Source organism: Populus alba, chromosome 10, assembly GCF_005239225.2.
Source record: "Populus alba chromosome 10, ASM523922v2, whole genome shotgun sequence".
Taxonomy (NCBI): Eukaryota; Viridiplantae; Streptophyta; class Magnoliopsida; order Malpighiales; family Salicaceae; genus Populus; species Populus alba.
In genome coordinates, this window is record NC_133293.1 from 13481309 (window position 1) to 13504065 (window position 22757).

The 22757-nt window shown below is 32.9% G+C and overlaps 2 protein-coding genes across 4 annotated transcripts; one reads left to right on the forward strand and one right to left on the reverse strand.

Moving 5' to 3' along the window:
- Window positions 1-4018: 4018 nt before the first annotated feature.
- On the reverse strand, window positions 4019-5779 carry LOC118045613 (uncharacterized). The gene has a single exon (XM_035054289.2). It carries the CDS (start codon window positions 5312-5314, stop codon window positions 4517-4519), a length of 798 nt encoding a protein of 265 aa, XP_034910180.1. The 5' UTR covers window positions 5315-5779; the 3' UTR covers window positions 4019-4516.
- A 7129-nt stretch (window positions 5780-12908) lies between these two features.
- Window positions 12909-22411, forward strand: LOC118045525 (glutamine--tRNA ligase, cytoplasmic). Of its 3 annotated transcripts, XM_073411623.1 has the most exons (23): window positions 12909-13307; window positions 13556-13626; window positions 13874-13946; window positions 14183-14282; window positions 14514-14609; window positions 15246-15307; window positions 16290-16391; window positions 16491-16580; window positions 17191-17343; window positions 17465-17520; window positions 18042-18132; window positions 18224-18310; window positions 18540-18737; window positions 18819-18917; window positions 19673-19804; window positions 19899-20035; window positions 20128-20227; window positions 20302-20397; window positions 20954-21054; window positions 21185-21290; window positions 21455-21544; window positions 21649-21778; window positions 22119-22411. In XM_073411623.1, the coding sequence occupies exons 1-23, from the start codon at window positions 13185-13187 to the stop codon at window positions 22211-22213; spliced, it is 2388 nt and encodes a 795-aa protein (XP_073267724.1). In that variant the 5' UTR covers window positions 12909-13184; the 3' UTR covers window positions 22214-22411. The 3 variants fall into 3 exon arrangements, with proteins under 3 accessions (XP_073267724.1, XP_073267722.1, XP_073267723.1); XM_073411621.1 differs by lacking the exons at window positions 12909-13307; window positions 13556-13626; window positions 13874-13946; ... (1 more) ...; window positions 14514-14609; window positions 15246-15307 and having other exon boundaries at window positions 16501-16580; XM_073411622.1 differs by lacking the exons at window positions 12909-13307; window positions 13556-13626; window positions 13874-13946; ... (5 more) ...; window positions 17191-17343; window positions 18042-18132 and having other exon boundaries at window positions 17498-17520.
- The last annotated feature ends 346 nt before the right edge of the window (window positions 22412-22757 follow it).

The window sequence follows — 22757 nt, forward strand, 5'->3', positions numbered from 1 at the left end:
AATGTTGTGGTTGAAGTTTTGGTGTATCTTCAAGGTCTTTTTTTTTTATATATATATATACATGTCCTGTCTCCTAATTTCAATTTGAGAAAAGAGAGGAGAAATCAAAATAAAGAAAAGGGGGGAAGAAAGACCATAGAGGCACATCAAAGCTTCAATCACAACACTACCGGCACCATAAAAAATATATCGATGAGATGAATCTAACGATACCAAGAAAATCATCAATTATGAATATAATGGGTCACACTTGCCGCTAAAAACAAGCAAGTCACCCGCCATTTTTAGAATACATGTGTGTCACAATCGGTAACCTTAATTGTTGTTATTGGATTTATCTCATTGAGATATTTTTTATGGTTACGGTGGTGTCGTAGTCAGAGCTTTAATGTACATCCAATACCTCTTTTTTTATTATTATTTTCTATCCTCCTTCTTTAAGTTAATTTGTACAACCCATTTCATGTAGTGTTTTTTGAAATTTTATGTTTTTGAACAACGACAAGTTTGAATTTTATGTTTTTTTTCAATTTAAAAAAATACAAGCTAATTCAAAATAAAAATCATTTTCCTTGGCGTTCCATTTTTTTTTAATATATATTTTTTCACCCTTTTATCCTTAAATATAGATACCATGAACATAGCTCAAAATATTATAAATTATATATTATAGTAACATTAAAACACTAAAAATAACATAATACTTTACAGTTTGTCATTGTGGATGGCACTATTATTTGAACAATATTGTTTCCTGTCATTGAATTTTATTCTTCCTCAATTTTATCATTTCATGTTATAATATTATTTTTTTTTCTTTGTATATTTGTGCAAATTCAAAGTGTTTGGTAACATTTCAAAATTAAATTATAAGTCAAATTAATAAAACTTGATTTAAATTTATAGTTTGAAAAACAATTAAAATAATAAAAATCAAAATTAGTAATTAAAAAACAAATAGGATTTTTTTTATTTTTCATGCATAAAAAATTTAGTCCATAAAGAATGGATTCGCAAATGTTTGGTCTCTGTGGATTCTATAATATATATGCTGGTCTTGGACCTCATTTGTTTGACATCTAAGTCTCTCGGGTTGAGAAGGGAGAAAAAAAAAATCATTGGAAATACAAGGAGAAGAGAGAAAAGGGCTAGCTTGCATGCCAAATTCCAACAGTAACACAAGTCAATCTTGGCGCCAAAAGATTTATCTTGTAAAAAGGAGTTTTATAATGATGGTTTAGAAGTTCATATTGTCGGAAAAAGACGAGCTAATAGACGATGTGTCATCTACAAATATGGATGACACATCATCCATATTTAACATGAAAACTAATAATAAATTATGACTAATAATAAAAATCATCCATATATATGATAGAAAATGATAATACTAATAATAAATTATCCATGAAAACTTGATTCAAATTGTTTTTTTTTATTCCTAAGATTTTTAAATAGATATTTAACATGATTTTATCATATTTATGATTTTTTCAGCTTTTAATCATGTAAAATATGAATATATTTTTTTTGATATCTTTTTAACTTGTGGCAATAATTATTAAATATTTTTTTAAAATTAAAAACCTTGTATTTGTTAAGATAAATAAGAGATATATTAATAAAAAAATTATCTTGATAATTTTTTTCTCTCAAAACCATGTAGTTTTTTAATTTAATAACAATGCAAAGAATTCTCTTAGACTCGGATATTTTTGTATATTTAAAAAATCCTGGTCCCAAGAGCATAGCAGGGATATATACATACTAGTTCAAGGATAAAGAAAATAAAAGGCATCAAACCATTTAATATTTTTATTTAATCGGGAGATGACTTCGGAGGAATTATTATTATTATTTTCTCTATGAGATGACAATTGACAGGACTCCTTATTGTTCCGTTATGAATTATGATTTTAATATATTTATGGGTTTTATACGAGTGGGACTTCTAGACACTTGCCTACGTCAGTTGACACCGTCCAATCATCATCATGAAGTCTACACGCGGATAAAATTAACTAGTCAACATGCCCAATAATAAAATTAATTACAAAGGCAAAACAGGAACCCATCTTCAGGGCACGGGTCAACTTCTATAATCTTCTATTGTCTGACCTGAGATTAGATCTACCTCCATTTGTAAAGGTGACGCCGTATAATTGAAAATGTTTGGAAATGTGATGCTGTGTTTTATCTCAAATATAATTTTAAAATTATTTAAATAATATTTTTATATGGATCTTTTGAAAAATTTATCTTGATATATTAATTATTATTTTTTTTATAATTTATTTTTTTCAAACCATAACTATAAAAACTATCTTAATATTAAACATGTACTTTACCGAAAGCTACACGGTGCTTGCTTGGACGTCGCAGTGGGTCTAGATTCCTATGCGCGCGTGAGAGAGAGAGAGAGAGAGAGAGAGAGAGCTTGAGTTCAGTTCAAAAGAAGCTGAGGTCAGCGATTGGAAATGGTCATGGTTTCTTCGTATTCTCACTGCATGGAAGACTTCTGACTTGAGCCGAGCTTGCACAATTTGACCTAATCCTCGGGAGGATAGCTTTTAGTTGTGATATTTTCTACGTGCTTTCCGTTTCAGGAAGGAAGACTATGAATGCATCTCTACCAGACCAGAGAGTTACCAGGGAGCAGAGAGGTCGGACCAAAAATGAAAAAAGGAAATACTGAAACGATTTCTTCGTTTGAAAAATCCAAATCAAAGATGATTAGCTTCTATTGGAACTGGGCCTTTCTATCTAGGCCAGGCTCTATAATGGGCCATTGGTCTAAACATTGCTCTTGATTGATCCCCTGAGGCCCATGGGCTGTCCTCTCCTCTCACGATCCCATTTATTTCGTGTCCAAAATTCTGTCTGTCATTGAAAAAAAAATATGTAAAGATTTTTTATGGGTTGTTATGATACAGGGACATGTTTTAAGTTAGTTTCCTGTATGATTTTTATGTTTTAAAAATAATTTTTTTTAAAAAATATATTTTTTATTTTTTTCTTTATTTTAAATTATTATTTTTTGATATTTTTAGATTGTTTTGATGTGTTTATGTTAAAAATTATTTTTTAAAAAATAAAAAATATTATTTTAATATATTTTCGAGCAAAAAATATTTTAAATAATAAGTATTATTATATTTTCAAACACCTTGAATTTCTTTAAGGTTCGACTCTTACTCAAGCCGCACACTAACATTACTAACATTATATGGGGAGTACCATAATAGAACTAATGTCAAGCAATTTAAGAGGTGTTAAAAGGAAAGGCAATTAAAGATTGGAAAAAAAAAAGAAGAAAGAATGTTGGCACGTAGTGTTGGATCTCCAGGTATTTTCGAGAGCTCACATGATCCTCCAGGCCGGGTGCGCGCGCGGTAAAGCTAGATAACATTTGCTGGAATGAGAAATATCCACTACATTGACAGCTAGATTTTCATTTTCAAATTTCCTGTAAACGATAGTGGAAGCCAAGTCCATGGAAGGACGAAAAACTTAAAAAGAATTTCTGTATTAAAAGAGGAGAAAGTACACAAGTACGAAAGGAGGAGGTGGATTTACAAATGAAAGCTGAAATGTTCACCAATGAAATAACATTTATTTTAAAGTATTTTTTAATTGAAAATATATTAAATAATATTTTTAAACAATTATTTTGACATCCATATATTAAAAAAATTTAAAAATATAAAAAATTAATGGTAAATAAAAAAAATTATTTTTTTAAAAAATACTATTTAAAACCCAATTCTAAATAGTAGTTAATTGCCTTTAATAATTTTCTTAGCTGGTAGATAGAAAAATATTTAACAAAATATATTAAGGTACAGCAGATCCGATCAAGAGGGGGGGCAATGTTAAGGGTAGTTAAGAAAGCTAGGCCAAAACTAACAAGAGAAACAATTAATCATTAATTTTTAATTCCTGAAACCACTTCCTTGTAGCAGCTGTTTTGTCTTGAATCAATATATATACAGAGAGAGAACAAAAAGAGCAGAACGAATGGACCCAGTAATAGTATGGTCATATTGAAGCATCTCCTATATTTTTTACGAACATATGAAGAGACCTAAGGAGGCCTCAAATCAAATTCAAAAGAACAAAATTAAACTATTGAAAACCAAGAAAGAAAGAAAGAAAAATCTCGAAGGATGGAAAGAAAGAAAATCATGGATATGGACAGCTATGAAAGAGAGGAACACCTTGTTCATATGTCTCCCAAAATGATCGCCATGTTGATAGCTAGGCGTCAGCAACAGTCACCATCATCCATTTCCAATATTACAAATCCTCCTCCATAATACTGCTGTTTTCACTTTCCAAAAGTAATTAACCCATGTGGTAGTTGTATTTCTTCTTAAGATCTAATCATTTCTTTACTAGAATTTCCTTCCAATTTACAGACTAATCACATGCTAATCCATGAACCGGAATGATAGACAGCTAAAGACACCTGTACTTGAAAAGATTCAGTCATCAACAGAACAAAACATACAAATAACTAACCCTTCTTCCTTTTAACCTTACCGTTACAAAACAGTGAGCCAAGACCAAAAGGATTGACAGCTCCTCTGGAAATGTAAGGTGGTGGTATATTCAAGACAGGACTGATTCTGAATCCATTCCCATGAGAACCACACTTCCTTAAAAGAGGAGGCTTCTGCTGTGGATTGTAAGAATAAAATGCAGCAGAACTAGGCACCGATGGTTTTCGACTTGGAACGGAAGCTTGTTTCTGCAATTTAGGTTTTTTTTGAGTCTCCTTGGATAACATTGCTTGTTTTGGAGGATTTGGAGCTGACCCAGTAGAGTTACTTCTGGAAAGAAAGTGTAGCGATCGAATTAGGCCTTTGCTTCTAGAGCTATCGCAATTCAGACTGCTGCTTCTCTTGAACTGCCAAAAAGATTTCGATGCAGGTTTTTCATCTGCATCAAGACTCTCTGACAAGAATTCTTTCAGTTGCTTCTTCTCTGTAGTCCCGGTACTGGTCTGATGCTGAGGTTGAGAGGTCAAAGACTGCGGCTGATGATTATTACCTTTAGAGGAAATGGAATGTTTCTTTATCTCAACAGGCAGGATCTTGCCATTAGAGAAGAGCTCATCAGCAGAGGACAATTCTTGAACAAAACTGTTGCCAATGCAGAAATCGAAATCAGAATCCAACAGAGATGAGTCTAGTCTGCGATGGTGATGATCTTCGATGGAAACAGCATCTGTTGTTTGGTTGAGATCATGGGAGAAGGAGATTCTTGGACTAATTCCTGCGCTTGAAATCTCTGAGCAGACATCTATAGCCATATTGGGATCAAATCACTTCTTCTTTCTGAGGTAGCGAGGGGTTTTGCGAGTCTAGTTTCCCATTGCTTGAAAGCGGGCAAAAGGTTCAAAAAAATACCAAGAAGCAATAAATGCGATCGATTTGGAGTCAAGAAAAAGCAAAGGAGAGAGAGGGAAGGAATTATGGGGATTCAAAGTCAGAAATAGCAGCTTTAGCTTTTGCTTTTTGTCAAAACTGAGAGCATCGCTTTTCAACAACAGAGGATTGATCAAATTATATATGTGCTGGGCAAAACTGAAGCTGCAGTAAAACAATTGATCATGCCATGGAAGAATAAAGAGAGAGAAGGTAGAAGAATTTAAGCACCGAAAGGCTACAAAAGAATGCCTCTCTAGGATGGTTTCCAATGAGGCAAGAACACTTTTACTTTAAGAATTGCCTTTAGCCCAAATGAGAGTAAGTGAGTGAGAGAGACCTTCATCTTCTATGCAGTATAAACTTCTCGGTGGAGTACAATACATACACAATGGTACACTCACAATACAAGCCTGAATATTTGAACGTTTAGGTAACTGCAAATTATGATTAAATTAAAAAAAAAAAAACTGTAGCAGCCATCTCATTATCATATATATATTTTTTATTATTGTTTATTGGGAAATTATGCCAGGGATTGACCTGGTAGCTGGATTCGTTAACAGTGAGAATGAAGTAGTTTATTTAAGATCAACTTATAATATTGGAACTTACAATCTGATAGTATTAATTCGCTCTTGTTGCAGGAAGAGTTTACCACACCAGAATTCAATTTTTTTACCTAATTAGATCATTTCAGTTTTTTTTTTCCCAGGCAGGCAGCATATTGAAAATGTAGCTGTGAAGTTACTGTCTAATGGTTGGAGACACGAGGGGGTGATACTTGAGAGGCTAACAAAATTATGTGGCACGCGAGGTGGGGTCGATTGGAAAAATAATTGACTTAAGGGAAGCATTCTATCCCTCAATATTTGGAATTGCTAGGTATAATTGTTACCCCCGACTTCTTTTTTCGGAGTTACTATCATGTTTTGCATGGTTATGAAAACAGAAATAAAAAAAATAAAAACTAAAATTGAATAAAAAATTAAATGGAATAAAATGTTCAAGGATATAATTGAAATAAAAAACAAATCAAGAAAAAAATTTTAAAAAAAATCAATCAATAGAATGATGAACAAATTGGATTAATAAAATAAAATAAATGTTTAGGGATAAAATAAAAAAAATAAAAACAAAAAAAATAATAATCAAATAAATAAAAATCAAATTTAAAATAAACAACGGAGAACATATTTAACTTTTGGAAGGATGGACTTAAAAATATAGGATGGAGAGAGAAAAAAAGAAAGAAAAAAGAATTTATTGAAACCAACTACGAATTTGTCGTTGACAAATATCATACTACCATGTAAAGGACAACACGTCGCTCCAACACTGTTGTGGATGATTATATATGAATACTTGGAGAAATCCCACGCGTCATTTAAATAACTTGAATACATTTTAATTATTAGTGTGTATCATGTATACACCAATATCTTTTTAATTATTTTTATATTTGTTCAAAGATCTAATTGTATATCATTTAAATAGATAATAACAAAAAAAATTGTATGGAAAAAAATTAAATTGACCCTATCTGTAAGGTTTTTTTTTTTTTAATGACAGCCTAATCTAATTCCCATAAGATCCAAATAAGTTTGTTTTTCGCGAAGGCAGAAACGTGACGTGTCCCTTGAAATCACCAAAAACCCAACCCAGACAAATTATTTCCCATCAAAACTCATCCTCAGCAAAATAACATCATGTTACCGATACAAACGCTAAGGAGTAAAAAAAATTTTAATCTAGTTTCGAATGCAACTATAACTTAGTTTTTTTAATACGTGGGCAGTGGGCGCTCTTGCCCCCACTGCCCTTAATTTTTTTTCCCCTCGGAACACGTATTATTTTTCTTAGGTAAAAAAAGAAATTAACAGTAAAAAGGTTACATATTCTGTCTTAGTATAGGAAGTGTTTTTTTGAGTTGTTTTTTAAAGTATTTTTTTATTTATTAAAATAATTTATTTTTAAAATATTTTTGATATCAATATATTAAAAAAAATTTTATAACATAAAAAAAAACTTAATTTGAAATGAACAAAAAATAAAAAGCACGAATACGCTGCAAAAATAAACTTCCCCGTAGTAGTATGTGGTTGCTGTGGGTTCAAGTGCTCATTTGAGGCTATAATTCATTCTATTTTTCATGAAAGTTTTTTTTTTTACTTTAAGTTAATGTATTTTGATGTTTTTAAATTATTTTGATATAATAATATAAAAAATAAAATTTTAAAATAATAAAAATATTATTTTATATGTTTTGAAAGTGAAAATATTAAAAAAAACAACCATAAATCACTTTCAATTACCCCAAGCATTGAATATACCTTTTCAAAGTCCTTGTTCTATCGTACATTTTACTAAAAGGTCCTCTCTTTATTCTCTACCATCGCCGTTCATTTTTCTCTTAATTTTCCTGCAAAGAGGTTAATTTTGAGATCCAGAGGCAATGAAGTGCACTTCTTAGAGGGGCAAAGAGATTCCCTTGTCAGCCTGTCTGAGTATTATTCATTCCTCTGCCACATGTTACATGTCCGATCAGGTCAGACTCTGCTCTCTGCACACATTTTGGCATCTCCTAGGAAGTTTGACAACCTGCAAGTGCAATTATAAGGGCCGGTCCTGTCTGCCCAGTGCCCTTTGCACGTCGACATAGCACGAGCAACATGTGACGTAACTAATAAAATTTGAGAGATTGCTTCGAAAGATTTTTATAATTAATTGATTTTTTTAAAATTAAAATATTAAAATAATTTTTTTATTTTACATTGAAAAATCGTAAAATTTTAATTGAAAATATAAAATAGATATATTAATAGGTTTTAATTACATATTAAAAAAATAAAAATTTATACAAAAAAACTTTAATATAAAATAACAACAAACAAAAATAAATTCTAAACTCGCATATATAAGATTAAACCGAACAAAAAAAAACTTCTAATTATCTTTTCTACATTAGACATTCCGAATCTTTTATTTGCAATGATAATTTATTTTTGACCATTAAATTGAAATAATAATTTTTAAACACTTGAAAATAATTTTTTTAACCGGTACCATAACAATTATATTTTCTTAACTCTAGTAATAACTGCCTCTTTAATTCTCTGACTTATTTTTCTCTTGATTGTTAGAGACTAACAACTTGTATATGCCATTTACTCTTTGAATTAAAGAATAAATAAAGCCAAAATATTTTCTCACTCGTTTTAAACCTTGCCAGGTATTTTCTTAAGATTTTTATCCTGTTGTTTCCAGGTCCCTCGTCTTGGAGGAAGAACCCATTGAATAATAGAGAATAATATTGTGTTGAGGAAATATTCTTCACAACAATGTTAATACACACCTCGGGTTTTGTTTACTGTTTTTTCTTTTGTTTCTTATCTTCACCATATTGTTACCAACAATCAAAAACATGTACATCATCAGATTCCAATCACCAATGCTACTAGCCAGTGCCCTCTTGCTTGAAAAAGATCAAGGGGGGACGTCGAGGGAAGACTTGGGAAGTTTTGTGCATTTCCAAGCGGTGAGAGCAAGGGAATATACATGATTATCAGGGAATTAAAGTCCAAGATATATTGACACGAATTTTGAATGTTCCAGAAACTGGGACTAATCGGAATTTATATAATTTTTTAAAACATTTCGAATTTGAACTCCCTTTTTATTAAAAAAAACATGTTAAATGATGTAATTTTTTAAAAATTATGCATCAATTAAGGCAGTTCAGTGACTGGAATAGATTCTTGATATCTTGAATGTCTCTTATAGCTGGAGATAGTGTCAGATTGTTAGCTCTGCTGGTTTGGATTCATTGCACTTTCCTTTGCATGTCTATTTGTTAAAGAGATATCATCCACGAATTAAGAGAGAAAAGAAATGACAATAATATAAATCTATTCATATCCTTACACATAACTCTCTTAGACGAGAAGATTGCTTGTATTAAACTTGCCATTTAATTGGTAACCCTTCTTGAGATGTCATATCAAGAACTTTGGAATGGATTCCCAGCTTCAGCAATAATGGAGCAATGACTTGCGGAAGAGAAGAGAAGAGAAGATAAGAGGTCTCATAAGATGACACCCAGCACTAAATATTATTTATTGTAAAGAATAATATAAATTATATTTTAATTTTTTTTTAATAACTTAAATAATTGTATTTGATTGAATTTTTAATATAATGTTAGAATCTTAATAATAAAAAATATTGAGTTAAATTTTTTATTTGAAAATGTAATATCTTTTGAGTTTCATTAAAGGCCAAATGAATTAATTATATGACTTCAACTGGCCTGACAAATTATTATATGGCTTGGATGTCCTGCCCCATTTGTGGGACCTGATGCTTCGATCTCTGCCCTTTCATTTTTCTGTCTATTCCCTTTGCCAGCTGAGAGAAAAAAAAATCTCAATCAAGATGGAGAAAAGTACCCTTTTCAAACAGGTAGTTTTATTTTTGTGTATAGTTTTGAAAGGCAGATTTAATCTCAAATTTTCTTTTCGGAGAAGTTGTGCAGTCGCCGATTAAATTGGACCTTGATCGTTGTCATTCCATTTTGATTCAATAACCTCACATTTAAACCTCAATCAAAGTTAGTTTGTATAAAAATATAGTTATAGTTATTTTTTAAAATATTTTTTATATCAAAATATATTAAAGTAATATTTTTTTTATTTTTTAAAAATTATTTTTGAGATTAGTTTATTAAAACGATCTAAAACATATAAAAAATTAATATTTAATTAAAAAATTTAATTTTTTATAAAACTTGATTTATATCGCATTTTCAAACATTCTTTAAAAATAAATCATGTATGAAAAAAAAATTCAAAAAAAATAAAAGAACCTCTCAATCAACGCTGCAGTTGCTGATGGGCGGGTTTGGATAGGTCATTTCAGGTTTGGATTTCTTTGAGTTAGGCTAGAATTTATTTTGATTCAATCAATTCATACATAACAGTTTTTTTTTTTAGTTTTTTTTTTCATTATAAAACAAAATTTACACGTGTGTATAAATTAGGAATATTTCATATAATTATTATAATTATCAATACATATGTATTTATATTAACAATGCTTTAAATCAAAGTTTAATGGGGTAACTTATTGTGTAATAATTTTTGCACTACTGCTTGATTTTCAAGAAAATAACAACGTGATTGTCACAACAGAAGAAGAAGAAAAAAAAAGAAGAAACATGAGGATACTAGCTGTTTTTAAAAGGCATCAAATTTTATAAAATGAAACAAGCACGTCGCTACTGCATTATCTTGGCTGTAGGAAAATTATCTCGAAGATGGAATTTAAAATTTAAAATTTATTGCAATGCATTGGACTTGAGTTTATAAATTTCAAAATTTATTGTAATGGCTAACCCACGAGTTAGGTACACCTAATTAATTTTTTTTAGTTATTTCAAATTCGAATACGTCCTTCTTCCTTCCAAAAAAAAAAATATGGTAGATAGCACCTAGCTACATATGCCCTTCTCCCTCCCAGAAAAAAATACCTTCAAGCTCGAATCTATCCTTTACAGAACACAAATAAAACAAGGAGTAAATTACAATAATATAAACGCTTGACTCCTTAATTTCTGCCGGGTTTGAAAAAACATCTGGTGGTTACCTGCTATTTGCTTCAAGTATATATTTATTAAGATGTTTGTTCCTTTTCTAGTGCTATTTTTGTTGGGCATAATACCAATTTTTTTTTATATTTAAACTAGTTTATTTATGTTTTGATTAATTTCATGGATTTTAAAATTAAAAACCATGTAAATTTTTAGTGATTATCATATTAATAATTACATAATTTAAATCTAAAATTATAAAAAAAACATATCTTTTAATTTCAAATTCTTATTACTAAACCAACTTTTATCTTTTAGTTTACGTATTTCCTAGGATCATATCAGTCTCGATGGCCGGGTTTTTACTCGTATTTAATTTCACGGTGTTGATGGATTTCATCTAAGCTTTATTGCTTGCCCATGCGTTCTCTTTAATACACAAAGGAGGCTGCCATTTGCTTTCTTTTGTTTTTTTTTTGTATTGAGATGGCTATTAAAAAAAAAAAAACTTCGAATCACATGGCCACGCATATTTGGCTCCAAATATATATATACACTGGTCTACTATGTTTGTTAAGGTTTTTTTATTTTTATTTTTTTTCCTGGATATATTTTTTATTTAAAAATATATCAAAATAAAGATTTTAATTTTAATTTTATTTTTAACATCCATACATCAAAATAATCGCAAGATAATAATGAAAATATTACTTTAATAATTTTTCATGTTAAATATATTTTTAAAATATATCCAAATATATGTTGAAATACAGTGCAAAACAGCCTATTCATTTGCTAATAACCTGAATCATGGTGTGACTTTGGATGAAAGGCAAGAGGAAGGCTCATGCTTTGACGTTTTTAATCTGCAAAGAAATTAAAGAGGATGCACGACTCTAATTATGCGACTCTGCAATAAACAATTAAGAGGATGTATACAAAATTATAAAACGAAGTCGTTAATTCGTTTTCTCCGGCGTATTGGATCCGCCAACAGTGACGTAAGGGCCCAACGGAAAACTATCGGTCGAAGCCCAAACGTCCACTTGAAACCAGTCCACTCCTTGTAGCCTGCCCTCTAATATATTTGCTTACTGTCCAAAAGGATTTAAAAAAGGGAGGAGATAATCGTACCATGCAACCATACTTTATTGTTCTGCTATTTCAGTACACGCTTTGGAATATTGGTCCGTTAAAGTGTTTATATTTTTAAAATTAATCAATCGAGTACTTATATTTAAAACCGTTAGAAATTTAACGAGCTGTCCATCAAGCATCTATTTTACAGAATAGTTGAAAATTCGAAATTTTATACTGTTTCTAATGCATCTTAATAGAATAACTCAATTACTCAATTTTGAAAGAATAAATACCCTAGAAAAAAATCATAAACTTTGGGTACTGATCTTGCCATTTTCTCGTAAGAAGTCACCATCCAAAGGCAAAAGTTCTACAGTGCTTTATTACTATTGAATTTTATTAATAATATTTAAATATTTTTTTAGCGTTAAAAAAATTGATTGCAGCGCGAATGAATTATCTATTTCTATCGAAAAAGGCTACTTCGAATAGAAATTGGTGCTTGCGACACAAAAATCTTAATTGGAAAAATATCAAGAACATATAGAGAGCCAAGAAAATACAGCCCGCCCCAATTCCTTGACAGGACAGGTAACTGATTCCCCTCTCATTCCATTTTCGACGGTGAAGATGAGACTCATAGAATAATCTAACGGTTTTCAAGTCTGTGCAATATGGGTAGTGGCACGAGCCTGTTTTACATGATATTTTTTGCTTTTCAAATTATTTTGTTTAAAAATATTAAAATACTATTTTTTTAATTTTAGTAAACACACATTAATTTAATATATTTTTAACTGAAAAACACTTGAATAGCGAATGCAGTCCGTTACGAAACACGCACAAGTAGCAGCGGTCGTCCAAAGCTCAAGAATCTAAAAAAATACCGAGAAAAGAAAAACGCGCACAGTCAGTCACAGTTTCCTCTCTTCAATCTTTCACTTCCCAACTGCATTCCAGCCTTAAATCAGGGTTTTATCAATTTTCTATCTCTAAACTTGAAAAGAAAAAAAGTAGTTTGAAATCCGGAACCTTACAAGGTTAATCCAAATCTTCCTCTGTAGCTCTCTACCGGAAAAAATTAAAGAATGGCGGTGAAGGAAGAAGAGAGATTGGAGCTGTTCTTGAAGATCGGTCTGGATGAAAGGACTGCTCGTAATACCATTGCTAACAACAAGGTTACCAACAATCTCACTGCTGTTATTCACGAGGTATTCGATTTCTTCTCCTTCTTCTTAACTGCATTCACTGGATTTATGTTTGAGGGATGCGTGGGTGGGTTAGAATGTGAAGATAGTCTTAATTTTGAGTTTCTGAAATAATTCAGAGCTTTATTCAAACAGGAGCAACGACAAACCTCTGTGTGGTGTTTTCTTTTTTTCTTTTGAAATTTTGGTAAAATTACTTCTCTATTCTTTTTTTTTTTATTATTATATGTTTTTTCTTTTGTTGTTTTCAGGCTGGTGTCACAGAGGGATGTAATCGAACAATTGGAAATCTTCTTTACACGGTACGATTAGATAATTTGAAGTGTACAAGCTTTACAATGGAGTAAAAGTAGAAAATGCTGTTTTCATCACAACTTCGTGAAATTTTTAGTTTCCTCGTGGTTGGTTAATGGTTATGCCTTTGTTCATTCTTCTTTTCTCTTTTGGAAAGTAAAATCTGGCTACCTGGGTTCCATGGATTTATTTGCTTTCAATCCAAAGCTCAAAGGGGTTTTCATTCTCTATATTGTACTAATGTGAAGCACGGTTGCTTCCCGTGCGCTTAACAGGGTTGCTACCAAATACCCAGCAAATGCCCTCATTCATCGCCCTGCTTTGCTCGGATATATTGTCACCACAAAGGTATGGACTGCAATATCCTTGATCCTTTGTTTTTTTGTGCTGTTAAGTTCGGGTTGTATGTTGTTTCACCTTTTATGGTGACACTAGCTTTTTTAGCGTGACTAGTTGGTTTCCTCTTAAGTTTTTCTTTCCTTTAATGCTTGAAATTTTGAATCAGAATTTTAAATGAGAATATTTTGTTTGAAGTAATTAGATCGATTCTTAGTACTTAGCTCTAATTTTTTTTATTTTTGCAGATTAAAACCCCAGCGCAACTAGAAGCTGCATTTTCATTTTTATCCAGTACTGCTTCAGAGAGTTTTGAGTTGAAGGGATTTGAAGAAGCTTGTGGTGTTGGTAAGCTATCCTTTTGATAGAACAGCTATGTCATATGCACCAGGATCATGTTATGTTTTTATGGTTTCCTTTTCCGTTTTGGCTGTATCTGTTTGTTCTACTTATATTTCATCGTTATTTTCTTATCTTTTTAAAATGAGTTACTCACCTGGAGTGGTTTCGCCACCATTAATTGATTAATATCCTTTTTGGAGTAGTAGACATTAGTAACTTTGCTGTACTTGCAAGCAGGGGTTGAAGTCTCTGAAGAAGATATTGAGCGGACTGTTAATGAATTATTTGAACAAAACAAGGGATTGATATTGGAGCTCCGTTATCGAACAAATGGTCAGTGTAACAGTGTTTATAATTTAAGTTACTTCTCCATGTTGTTTTTTACGTAGTTTTCTACTTTGCTTTGAATAAGCAAACTGTTATTTTTATCTAGTGCTTTGGGCCACTGTTGTTATTTCTTTAGTTCTTGGTTTTCCACATCATCATGATAATGTGGGATTATCACCTGGATTGATACTCCTGCTTATTTGGGCTATAAGAGAATGAAAGTTGAAGCTGGCATTGGTATACACTGTGACACGTGTAATTACCCCTTACCAGCGAGAGAAAGGAGAAAGGAGTTGAGAAAGACAAATTCTTTTTTTTTAATGCTACCCCTTGGTTTTATCTTGCACAGAAATTTATGAATGCGGAGACAAACTCTATCCTCGCTCTTCACCTGTCCCCCTATCATCTTTCTTGCATCTCAAGTTTAGGGTTTTATTGCAGCCTTTCTGTACTGAAACCTGCATTCTAGTTGGTGCTCTCTCTTGATGAAAAATTTGTTTTCAAACTTCAAGATATATTTCGTTGTATATGATTTGTTAGTGATGTTCATTGGAGTCCATATTTTAAACAGACTCCTTTCACATTTCACCATCCTTTGCTGATTCTAATCTCTTAATCTGACATGTACATTTTTGTTGCTAGTGGGAGATCTATTTGGGCATGTCCGCAAGAGGCTTCCATGGGCTGATCCAAAGATTGTCAAGGTGAATACTTATTTGTTTCTGAAAGAATTTATTGCAATGTTGGTGCCTTAGGTAGAGTTTTGCTAATTTTTAGAAAGGAGTTTATCACACTGTTGTTGGAAGCATGCTGTAGGTTGTGAGGCACAAGGAACAAGTCACTAGGCCCCAGAATTGATCTACTTTTGAGTCCTTAGGCAAGGTCTTACATCTTGGTGCAATAGAGACATATACTTAGGTTTTGGAATATGACATTTTACATCTTATATATTTTGTTATAAAAAAAATACATGTTTATCTTAAGATAAGGAGTTAATTTTCAGTTTAAAATTTTTAAAAATCCCAAAATATCTTTTTTTCAAAGAAGCTAGACAGAATTGCACTTTTATTTTATAAATCAGACTCCCTCTTCTGAAAGAAAATCTTATGATTTTTTTTTGGAATTCCATGACATTTATTCATTAAATGTGTATTCAAACTTTTCATGAAAAATATGATGCTCCTTGTAACAATTTAGCTTCAAATTTATGTGACCCTCAGTTTGTACTTGTACTGATCGCAAAGATTAAGCCAAAATCTAACACCCAAGTAAAAAAAAAAAACCCTTAAAAACTAAGAAAACTAATTCTTTTCTTGTAATATCTACATAATGGCTCTTATGGCTGTGGTTAAATGATGCACCACATTGCAGAATGGGGTGGGAATGTAATGGGCCATTAAACATTTGAAGCCATGAGGTGAACACAATTATTTTCCTGTACTGAAGAATTATTGCCATATCATGCCTATTCCTAACATGTGTTATAAGAACTCATATAAAATATGATACATTCAATTTCGAAGATGTGCCTTTGCTACGGCACTTGCCTACACTCTGTGTCCTGAGGGAAGGGTTCAATTTTTTGGAACATGGTCCTAGGATTTTAACAACTCTGGTTTATCAATTGCTGGAGTATGTTATTTCTTATTTGTCAACATTTTTTTCTTCCCATGTCTTGTTTGTCAGAAACTCATTGATGCAAAATTATATGAATTGCTTGGTGGAAGGACTGCAGCAGATAACGAGAAGCCTTCAAAACAGAAAAAAGAAAGGCCTGCTAAAGTCGAAGTGAGGGAATTGCATGGATGTTATATTTACCTGAATCTGCCTTGATATAAGAGTTCTGATTGTTTTCCATTTTTGATTGTGTATAATGTACTTGTGGAGGATAAAAAAGTTGCTGATGACAATCCAGTACAGCCACCTGAAGATCTTAATCCATTCTTGATATTTCCCAATCCCGAGGAAAATTTCAAGGTATGTGTTTATGGAAATGCATGATTTTCTGATTTTGATGTTAAAAATATTGCTATTCATTTTTTTAACCTTTCATGCTGTGCCTTTATATATTCTTTCTGGAGTTTTCAACATTATACATTTTTTTGTCTATGAAGTTTAAACTTTCTTATACGAGACTGTCAGTTAGGAAAAAAAAAGATATATCAGCACTGCTCTTAGCTTGCTTCACTGCTGGTGACATGATGATTATATATGAGATAGTGGAAAGAAAAGGATGGAGAAGTCGGGTGTGTGAAATATGGATTGTGGCAAACTGTATTAACCATTGTTTTCAATGGTTGTATTTGGGAAGGTGGTGGTAATAAGACCAAGATTATGATATTAGCATTTTTATAAATTGTTTGATTGGTACATCCATCTGGGTTGAGTCGATAACTGCCACCATTACTTTGTGTTTATCCATGCCATACTTTAGAATGAAGATGAAAACTTGTGCTGTTCAAGATCATACTTTTTAAATCAAACATGCTATGTGCACTATGTTTGCTATAAATTTTCATCTCCCTACTTGATGTCAGAAGTTTTTTCATTACATGGAAACACCTGATTAATTTCTGTGGATTATCAGGTGCATACTGAAATATTCTTCAGTGATCGACCTGTTCTGCAATGCTGCAACACAAAGGAGGTGCTTGATAAGCACCTCAAAAGAACCAGCAGGAAAGTTTATACTCGCTTTCCCCCTGAGCCAAATGGATATCTACACATTGGTCATGCCAAGGTATTTCATTTTTTATTCATGTTGATCTTTGAGGTTATTGATTAAAAAGGAACTATGACAGGGTTTGAGATTTATTATTTGCCTTGCCTGTGGAGCTCCTCATTTTTTAAACATTTCTCAGGCAATGTTTGTTAGCTTTGGCCTCGCAAAGGAACGAGGTGGATGCTGCTACCTTAGGTGAGGAGTGCTGTCATTTTTATTTTGAATACACAGTTGCTACTGGCACATCTATATCCAATGCTTATCTTCTAATTCTTCTAGAATTCTAAGTGCAGCTTTATTATGTTACCTGCTCTGTCAAACATGATGGTCTGCACAAAATAGTGACAAGTTCGAACATTGATCATGCAGCATGCATTTTTCCACAAACTTCCCAGTTTATTTAATCAAGGATCTGGTGTTATTTAAATCTCAATAATACATGTTCTCCAAAACCTTTATCCATCAAGAACACACTTCCCTTTTCCTTTTGTATAACCACATGCAGAGACACCCATGCCTGCCTGCCTCATTTCAGCCCACCCACACGTGTGCGGTCATGCATGCACATGCTGTGTTTAAAAATGGGAATGAAGGAGCATCTTGGTTTTAAGCCATACTTGATTGACCTTCATCTGTATTCATGATAAATAAAATGGACGGGTTTTTTTTTATCTGCCATTGCTTTGAAGTCTAACTTGCCATGTTTATTCTTTTAGGTATGATGATACAAACCCTGAAGCTGAAAAGAAAGAATACATTGATCATATTGAAGAGATTGTCGAGTGGATGGGTTGGAAACCATTCAAGGTTCTATTGTTTTTTTGTTTCTTTTTTTACTGTCTTTCTATATCCGCTCTATGTACCTCTTTGACATCTAATATCTGCTGGAGTTTTGCAGATCACTTACACTAGTGATTATTTTCAAGAGCTTTATGAATTAGCAGTTGAGCTGATACAAAGGGGTCATGCTTATATCGATCACCAGGTTGCTTCAAAATTTTTGACTTTTTGAATCAATATGAGAGAGGGAGGGAGGGATCCATTAATGTTTTAATTGATATTATCCAGTACCAGAGTTTTTATTGTAATGAGTGATTTACATGATATGGCTTCTTTCCTGAGCTTAGCAGTTCCACCTTGCATTCATGGCACTTGTATTTTTTAATTGATTGACTTCAAATTCAAAGAGGTAATTTTGCAAATGCTGTTCATAGACACCGGAAGAGATCAAGGAGTATAGAGAAAAGAAGATGAACAGTCCTTGGAGGGATAGACCTATTGCAGAATCTTTGAAACTTTTTGAAGAAATGAGACAGGGCATGATTGAAGAAGGCAAAGCGACACTCAGGATGAAGCAGGACATGCAGAGTGATAATGGGAATATGTATGACCTCATTGCTTATCGAATCAAGGCAAGTGTAGGATGAATATCATCAATGACCCAACTAGTTCATTATCACGTGTATTGGTGGTCTGATTTTTCTGTCCTTCAGTTTACTCCACATCCACATTCAGGAGACAAGTGGTGTATCTATCCTAGTTATGACTATGCTCACTGCATTGTGGATTCTCTGGAGGACATCACACATTCGGTATGTTATATTTTTTGTATAGGCACCTCTTTTCTCTTGTTTCACTTTGCTAGTATTAACTTTGAAGATGTTGGTTGTTCATATTTTATCTGCTAGCTATCTGACATGTCTTTGAATGCTGTTTCCGAAATGTTAGAAAGGTTATTGTTTCGCTACTGTCTATTTTGGCGTATGGAAAATGGACCAAGATATCTGATTGGTATCTTCTTCTTTTTTTCTGTTTCTAGTTTGTTTGAGATAATCTTGAGGTTGAATTTCCAAGACATGCCAAGTTTGACATTGGCCTATCAATTGGATGCCAATGGCTCCTATCAATTGGATGCCAGTGGCTGGTGAAAAAGTGTTACTTTTACTTTTCTGTATGGAGGTCTTTGTTTATAATCATCTTATGTATCTTGGTAACGGCATTTTAAAAATCTTAAGCTTGATTTTAATGCATTTGAAATAACTTAGTTTTGATCTCGAGCAATTTCTGGAGAAGGAATTTCCTGACTAACAATAATCTGAAGTTGCCATTCTCACACTAAGGCTTTCAATTTCATATCTGGATTAGGAATTTCCTAACTGACAATAATCTGGAATTGTCATTCTCACACTAAGGCTCTCAATTACATTTCCAAGTGAGCTTGAATGTCATTTATTCAAGACAATTCTTTAAGTTTGAGTACTGATAAACAGTCAGCTTTTGTATATTTTTAGCAAGTTGGAATGCTGTTTGGATTTTTGTTTTTCAACTTCATTCATATCTTGGTCAGCTCTGCACTCTGGAATTTGAGACCCGGCGTGCTTCATACTACTGGCTGTTACATGTATTGGATCTTTATCAGCCTTATGTGTGGGAATACTCACGACTGAATGTTACCAACAATGTGATGTCAAAGCGGAAGGCAAGCAATCATTTTGTACCATTTTGTTGAACTCTTGAAATATGATCACCTGGTTCTGTTTTATGATAAATCTAATCTCTTTTTGCTGTCGCAGCTAAATTTCCTGGTTACAAAGAAGCTTGTTGATGGTTGGGATGACCCTCGATTGATGACTCTAGCTGGTTTAAGGCGTAGAGGTGTAACTTCAACTGCAATCAATGCTTTTGTCCGAGGAATTGGTATTACTAGAAGGTTGTGATAATATATTTAGACAAGTAGTAAGAGAATCCCAATTAATCAGATTTATTTTGCTGCTTTTCTAAAAAATTGTCATGCCTCTCTAGTGATTGTTGTACGATACGTTTGGAACGGCTTGAGTATCACATAAGAGAAGAATTAAACAGAACAGAACCCCGTACAATGGTTGTGCTGCAGCCTCTAAAGGTGTGTTTTGTATTTGATCTTTCCTTGTGAACATTTTTCTTCTCGCTTCCATCTCAGCTTTTCTATCTTTCCAGGTAGTCATTACCAACCTGGACTCTGGGTTGGTTATGGATCTTGATGCTAAAAAATGGCCCGATGCCTCAACAGAAGATTCTTCTGCTTTCTACAAGGTAAATATAGTTTTCTGGCCTGAAATCTGATTTTATGTATTCGGTGAAGGTGCAAAATAGACTTTTGGTTTGGGATTGAGCTCAGCGTTTGTTATGAAACTGTCAACTCTAAGCATCACGAGTTCAAGTTTCACTTGGTGCCACTTTTACCAGGTTTAACCTCCATGCACTGGATTGGGTTAGCTTGTGAAGGACTAGCTGGACCAAGTTCAGCTGACTGCCAAGAAATTTGCAATTTAATGTTAAAAAGTTCCTAAAGATCAAAATTCACCTTGAAATGATGACTAAAATACACCAAACACCAATGCTTTTATAAGTGCAGTGACATATATAACACATTCTAATTAGAGAAGCAGAGTTTTCTCTTGAAATTGCAAGTTTTTTTTTATCTTCGTTTTTATGTCTTGTTGCCTTTTGGCGTTCCAAAAGGAAAATGGTGAAGAATACGAGATGATGAAATTGATTGTTTTTATGTCACTAGCGATTTTCTAACTTCATATCTTTCCAATTGTTTGATATTCTAATTTTTTATTTTTTATTATTTCCTGTTATCCAGGTTCCATTTTCCAGAGTTGTATACATTGAACAATCTGATTTTCGGATGAAAGACTCGAAGGACTACTATGGGCTCGCTCCTGGTAAATCTGTCCTGCTCAGGTATGCAGGAGTTTGGCACAGTCACACTCATTTCCCCCTTCATAAAATTACCTGGGCAGATTTTGTGCTCAGTATGCAAATCCTTTTCTAGAAAGTTGCCACAACATGGAAGGTGTTTTTTTGTGGGCAGGTATGCATTCCCGATAAAGTGCACAGAAGTAGTCCTTGCTGATGATAATGAGACTATTGTTGAGATCTGGGCTGAGTATGATCATTCCAAGAAGACGAAACCAAAGGTTTTTATTTTTATTTTTTCCATGCTGTATTTTGCTAATTCTTGTGTATCAAAATGATGTGCGATGCCTATTGTGCATGATTTTGTGAATGACATTCTTTTGAGATTGCTAATATTATTGCTGCTTGTTGGTGACCCTTTGCAATGTAACTTGTTTATACACAGGGAGTTATACATTGGGTTGCTGAACCTTCACGGGAAGTTGATCCACTAAGCATAGAAGTTAAATTGTTTGATAAACTATTTAATTCTGAGGTTGGCAGTTCTTTATTTTCTGTGGATTTGTTCATATTCTTTCCCTCATCCCTGCCAAAGCAAAACAGAATGACATCTCACGACTTTTGCATTTATTTTGTCAGAATCCTGCAGAACTTGAAGATTGGCTTGCAGATGTGAACCCGAAGTCCAAAATGGTGATATCTGGTGCATATGCTGTACCATCACTGAGAGATGCTGCCATTGGAGACAGATTCCAGTTCGAACGCCTTGGTAAATTTCAGATCTCTTAGTTTTAGATTGTCTGAATATCTTTGGAAAGTGAGATGTATTGGTGGAAGCTGCAGGTGGAGTTGAATTTTTTTGTTAATGTGATGTTTAATTTTAGCATAAAAAGTTCCAATTGTTGCTTTGGAGTCACTAATCTCGTGCAACTCTGCTTCTTAATTGGTGTTAAAACACATGCAACTACCCCTTTCCATTCCATTTGATATTTTTCCAGGCTAGATGTCCAATGCAACTGGTTTTGCTGTGGTAGTTTTTGTTTCTTACATGTATGACATTAATGCTGTTCCACTCCGTCTAATATTTGTGTTTTCCATTCACAATCCAGGCTACTTTGTGGTTGACAAGGACTCTACTTCTGAGAGGCTTGTCTTTAATCGAACTGTAACACTTAGAGACAGCTATGGTAAGAGCGGGAAGTAGGTTATTTACTAAAGGAACCTGGTATCTGAAAGGGATACGAGCAATTGAAGCAACAAAACCTTTGTTACATGTAAATGAAACATTCAAGTTAGTTATTTACCTGAAGTCATGCATGAATGTTACTTTGTGTTTAGTGAGGCTTACTTCAATTTTGTACATCTTATACGTGGAGAGCCATATTGGAAATTTGCCTTTTCAGTTGGATGCTTCCTTTTCCATGCTTATATAGTGTGCTAGGTTTAATCAGATGTGCTCGAAACTTTTCGATTGATGATTTTCCGGATCGGCATGGTATGGTAAAGCTTGAGGGCATGTTTCATAGGGGATAGGGAACAGGAAGTCAGGTTGAGTCCTTGCTTTTGGAGTTCATGAGGATAAAAGGCAATAATTCTCCCCCGCACAAAAAACAGAGAGAGGGTGAAGTAGCTAAGCTAGCTTAATGTTTGTTCCGAGGCACAGCAGTGGAGATCAACCTGGACTGTGGAGAATCCAATGTAACGTTTGATGCCTAATAATGATGTTCTTTTTCCTGGAGAGTATTGAG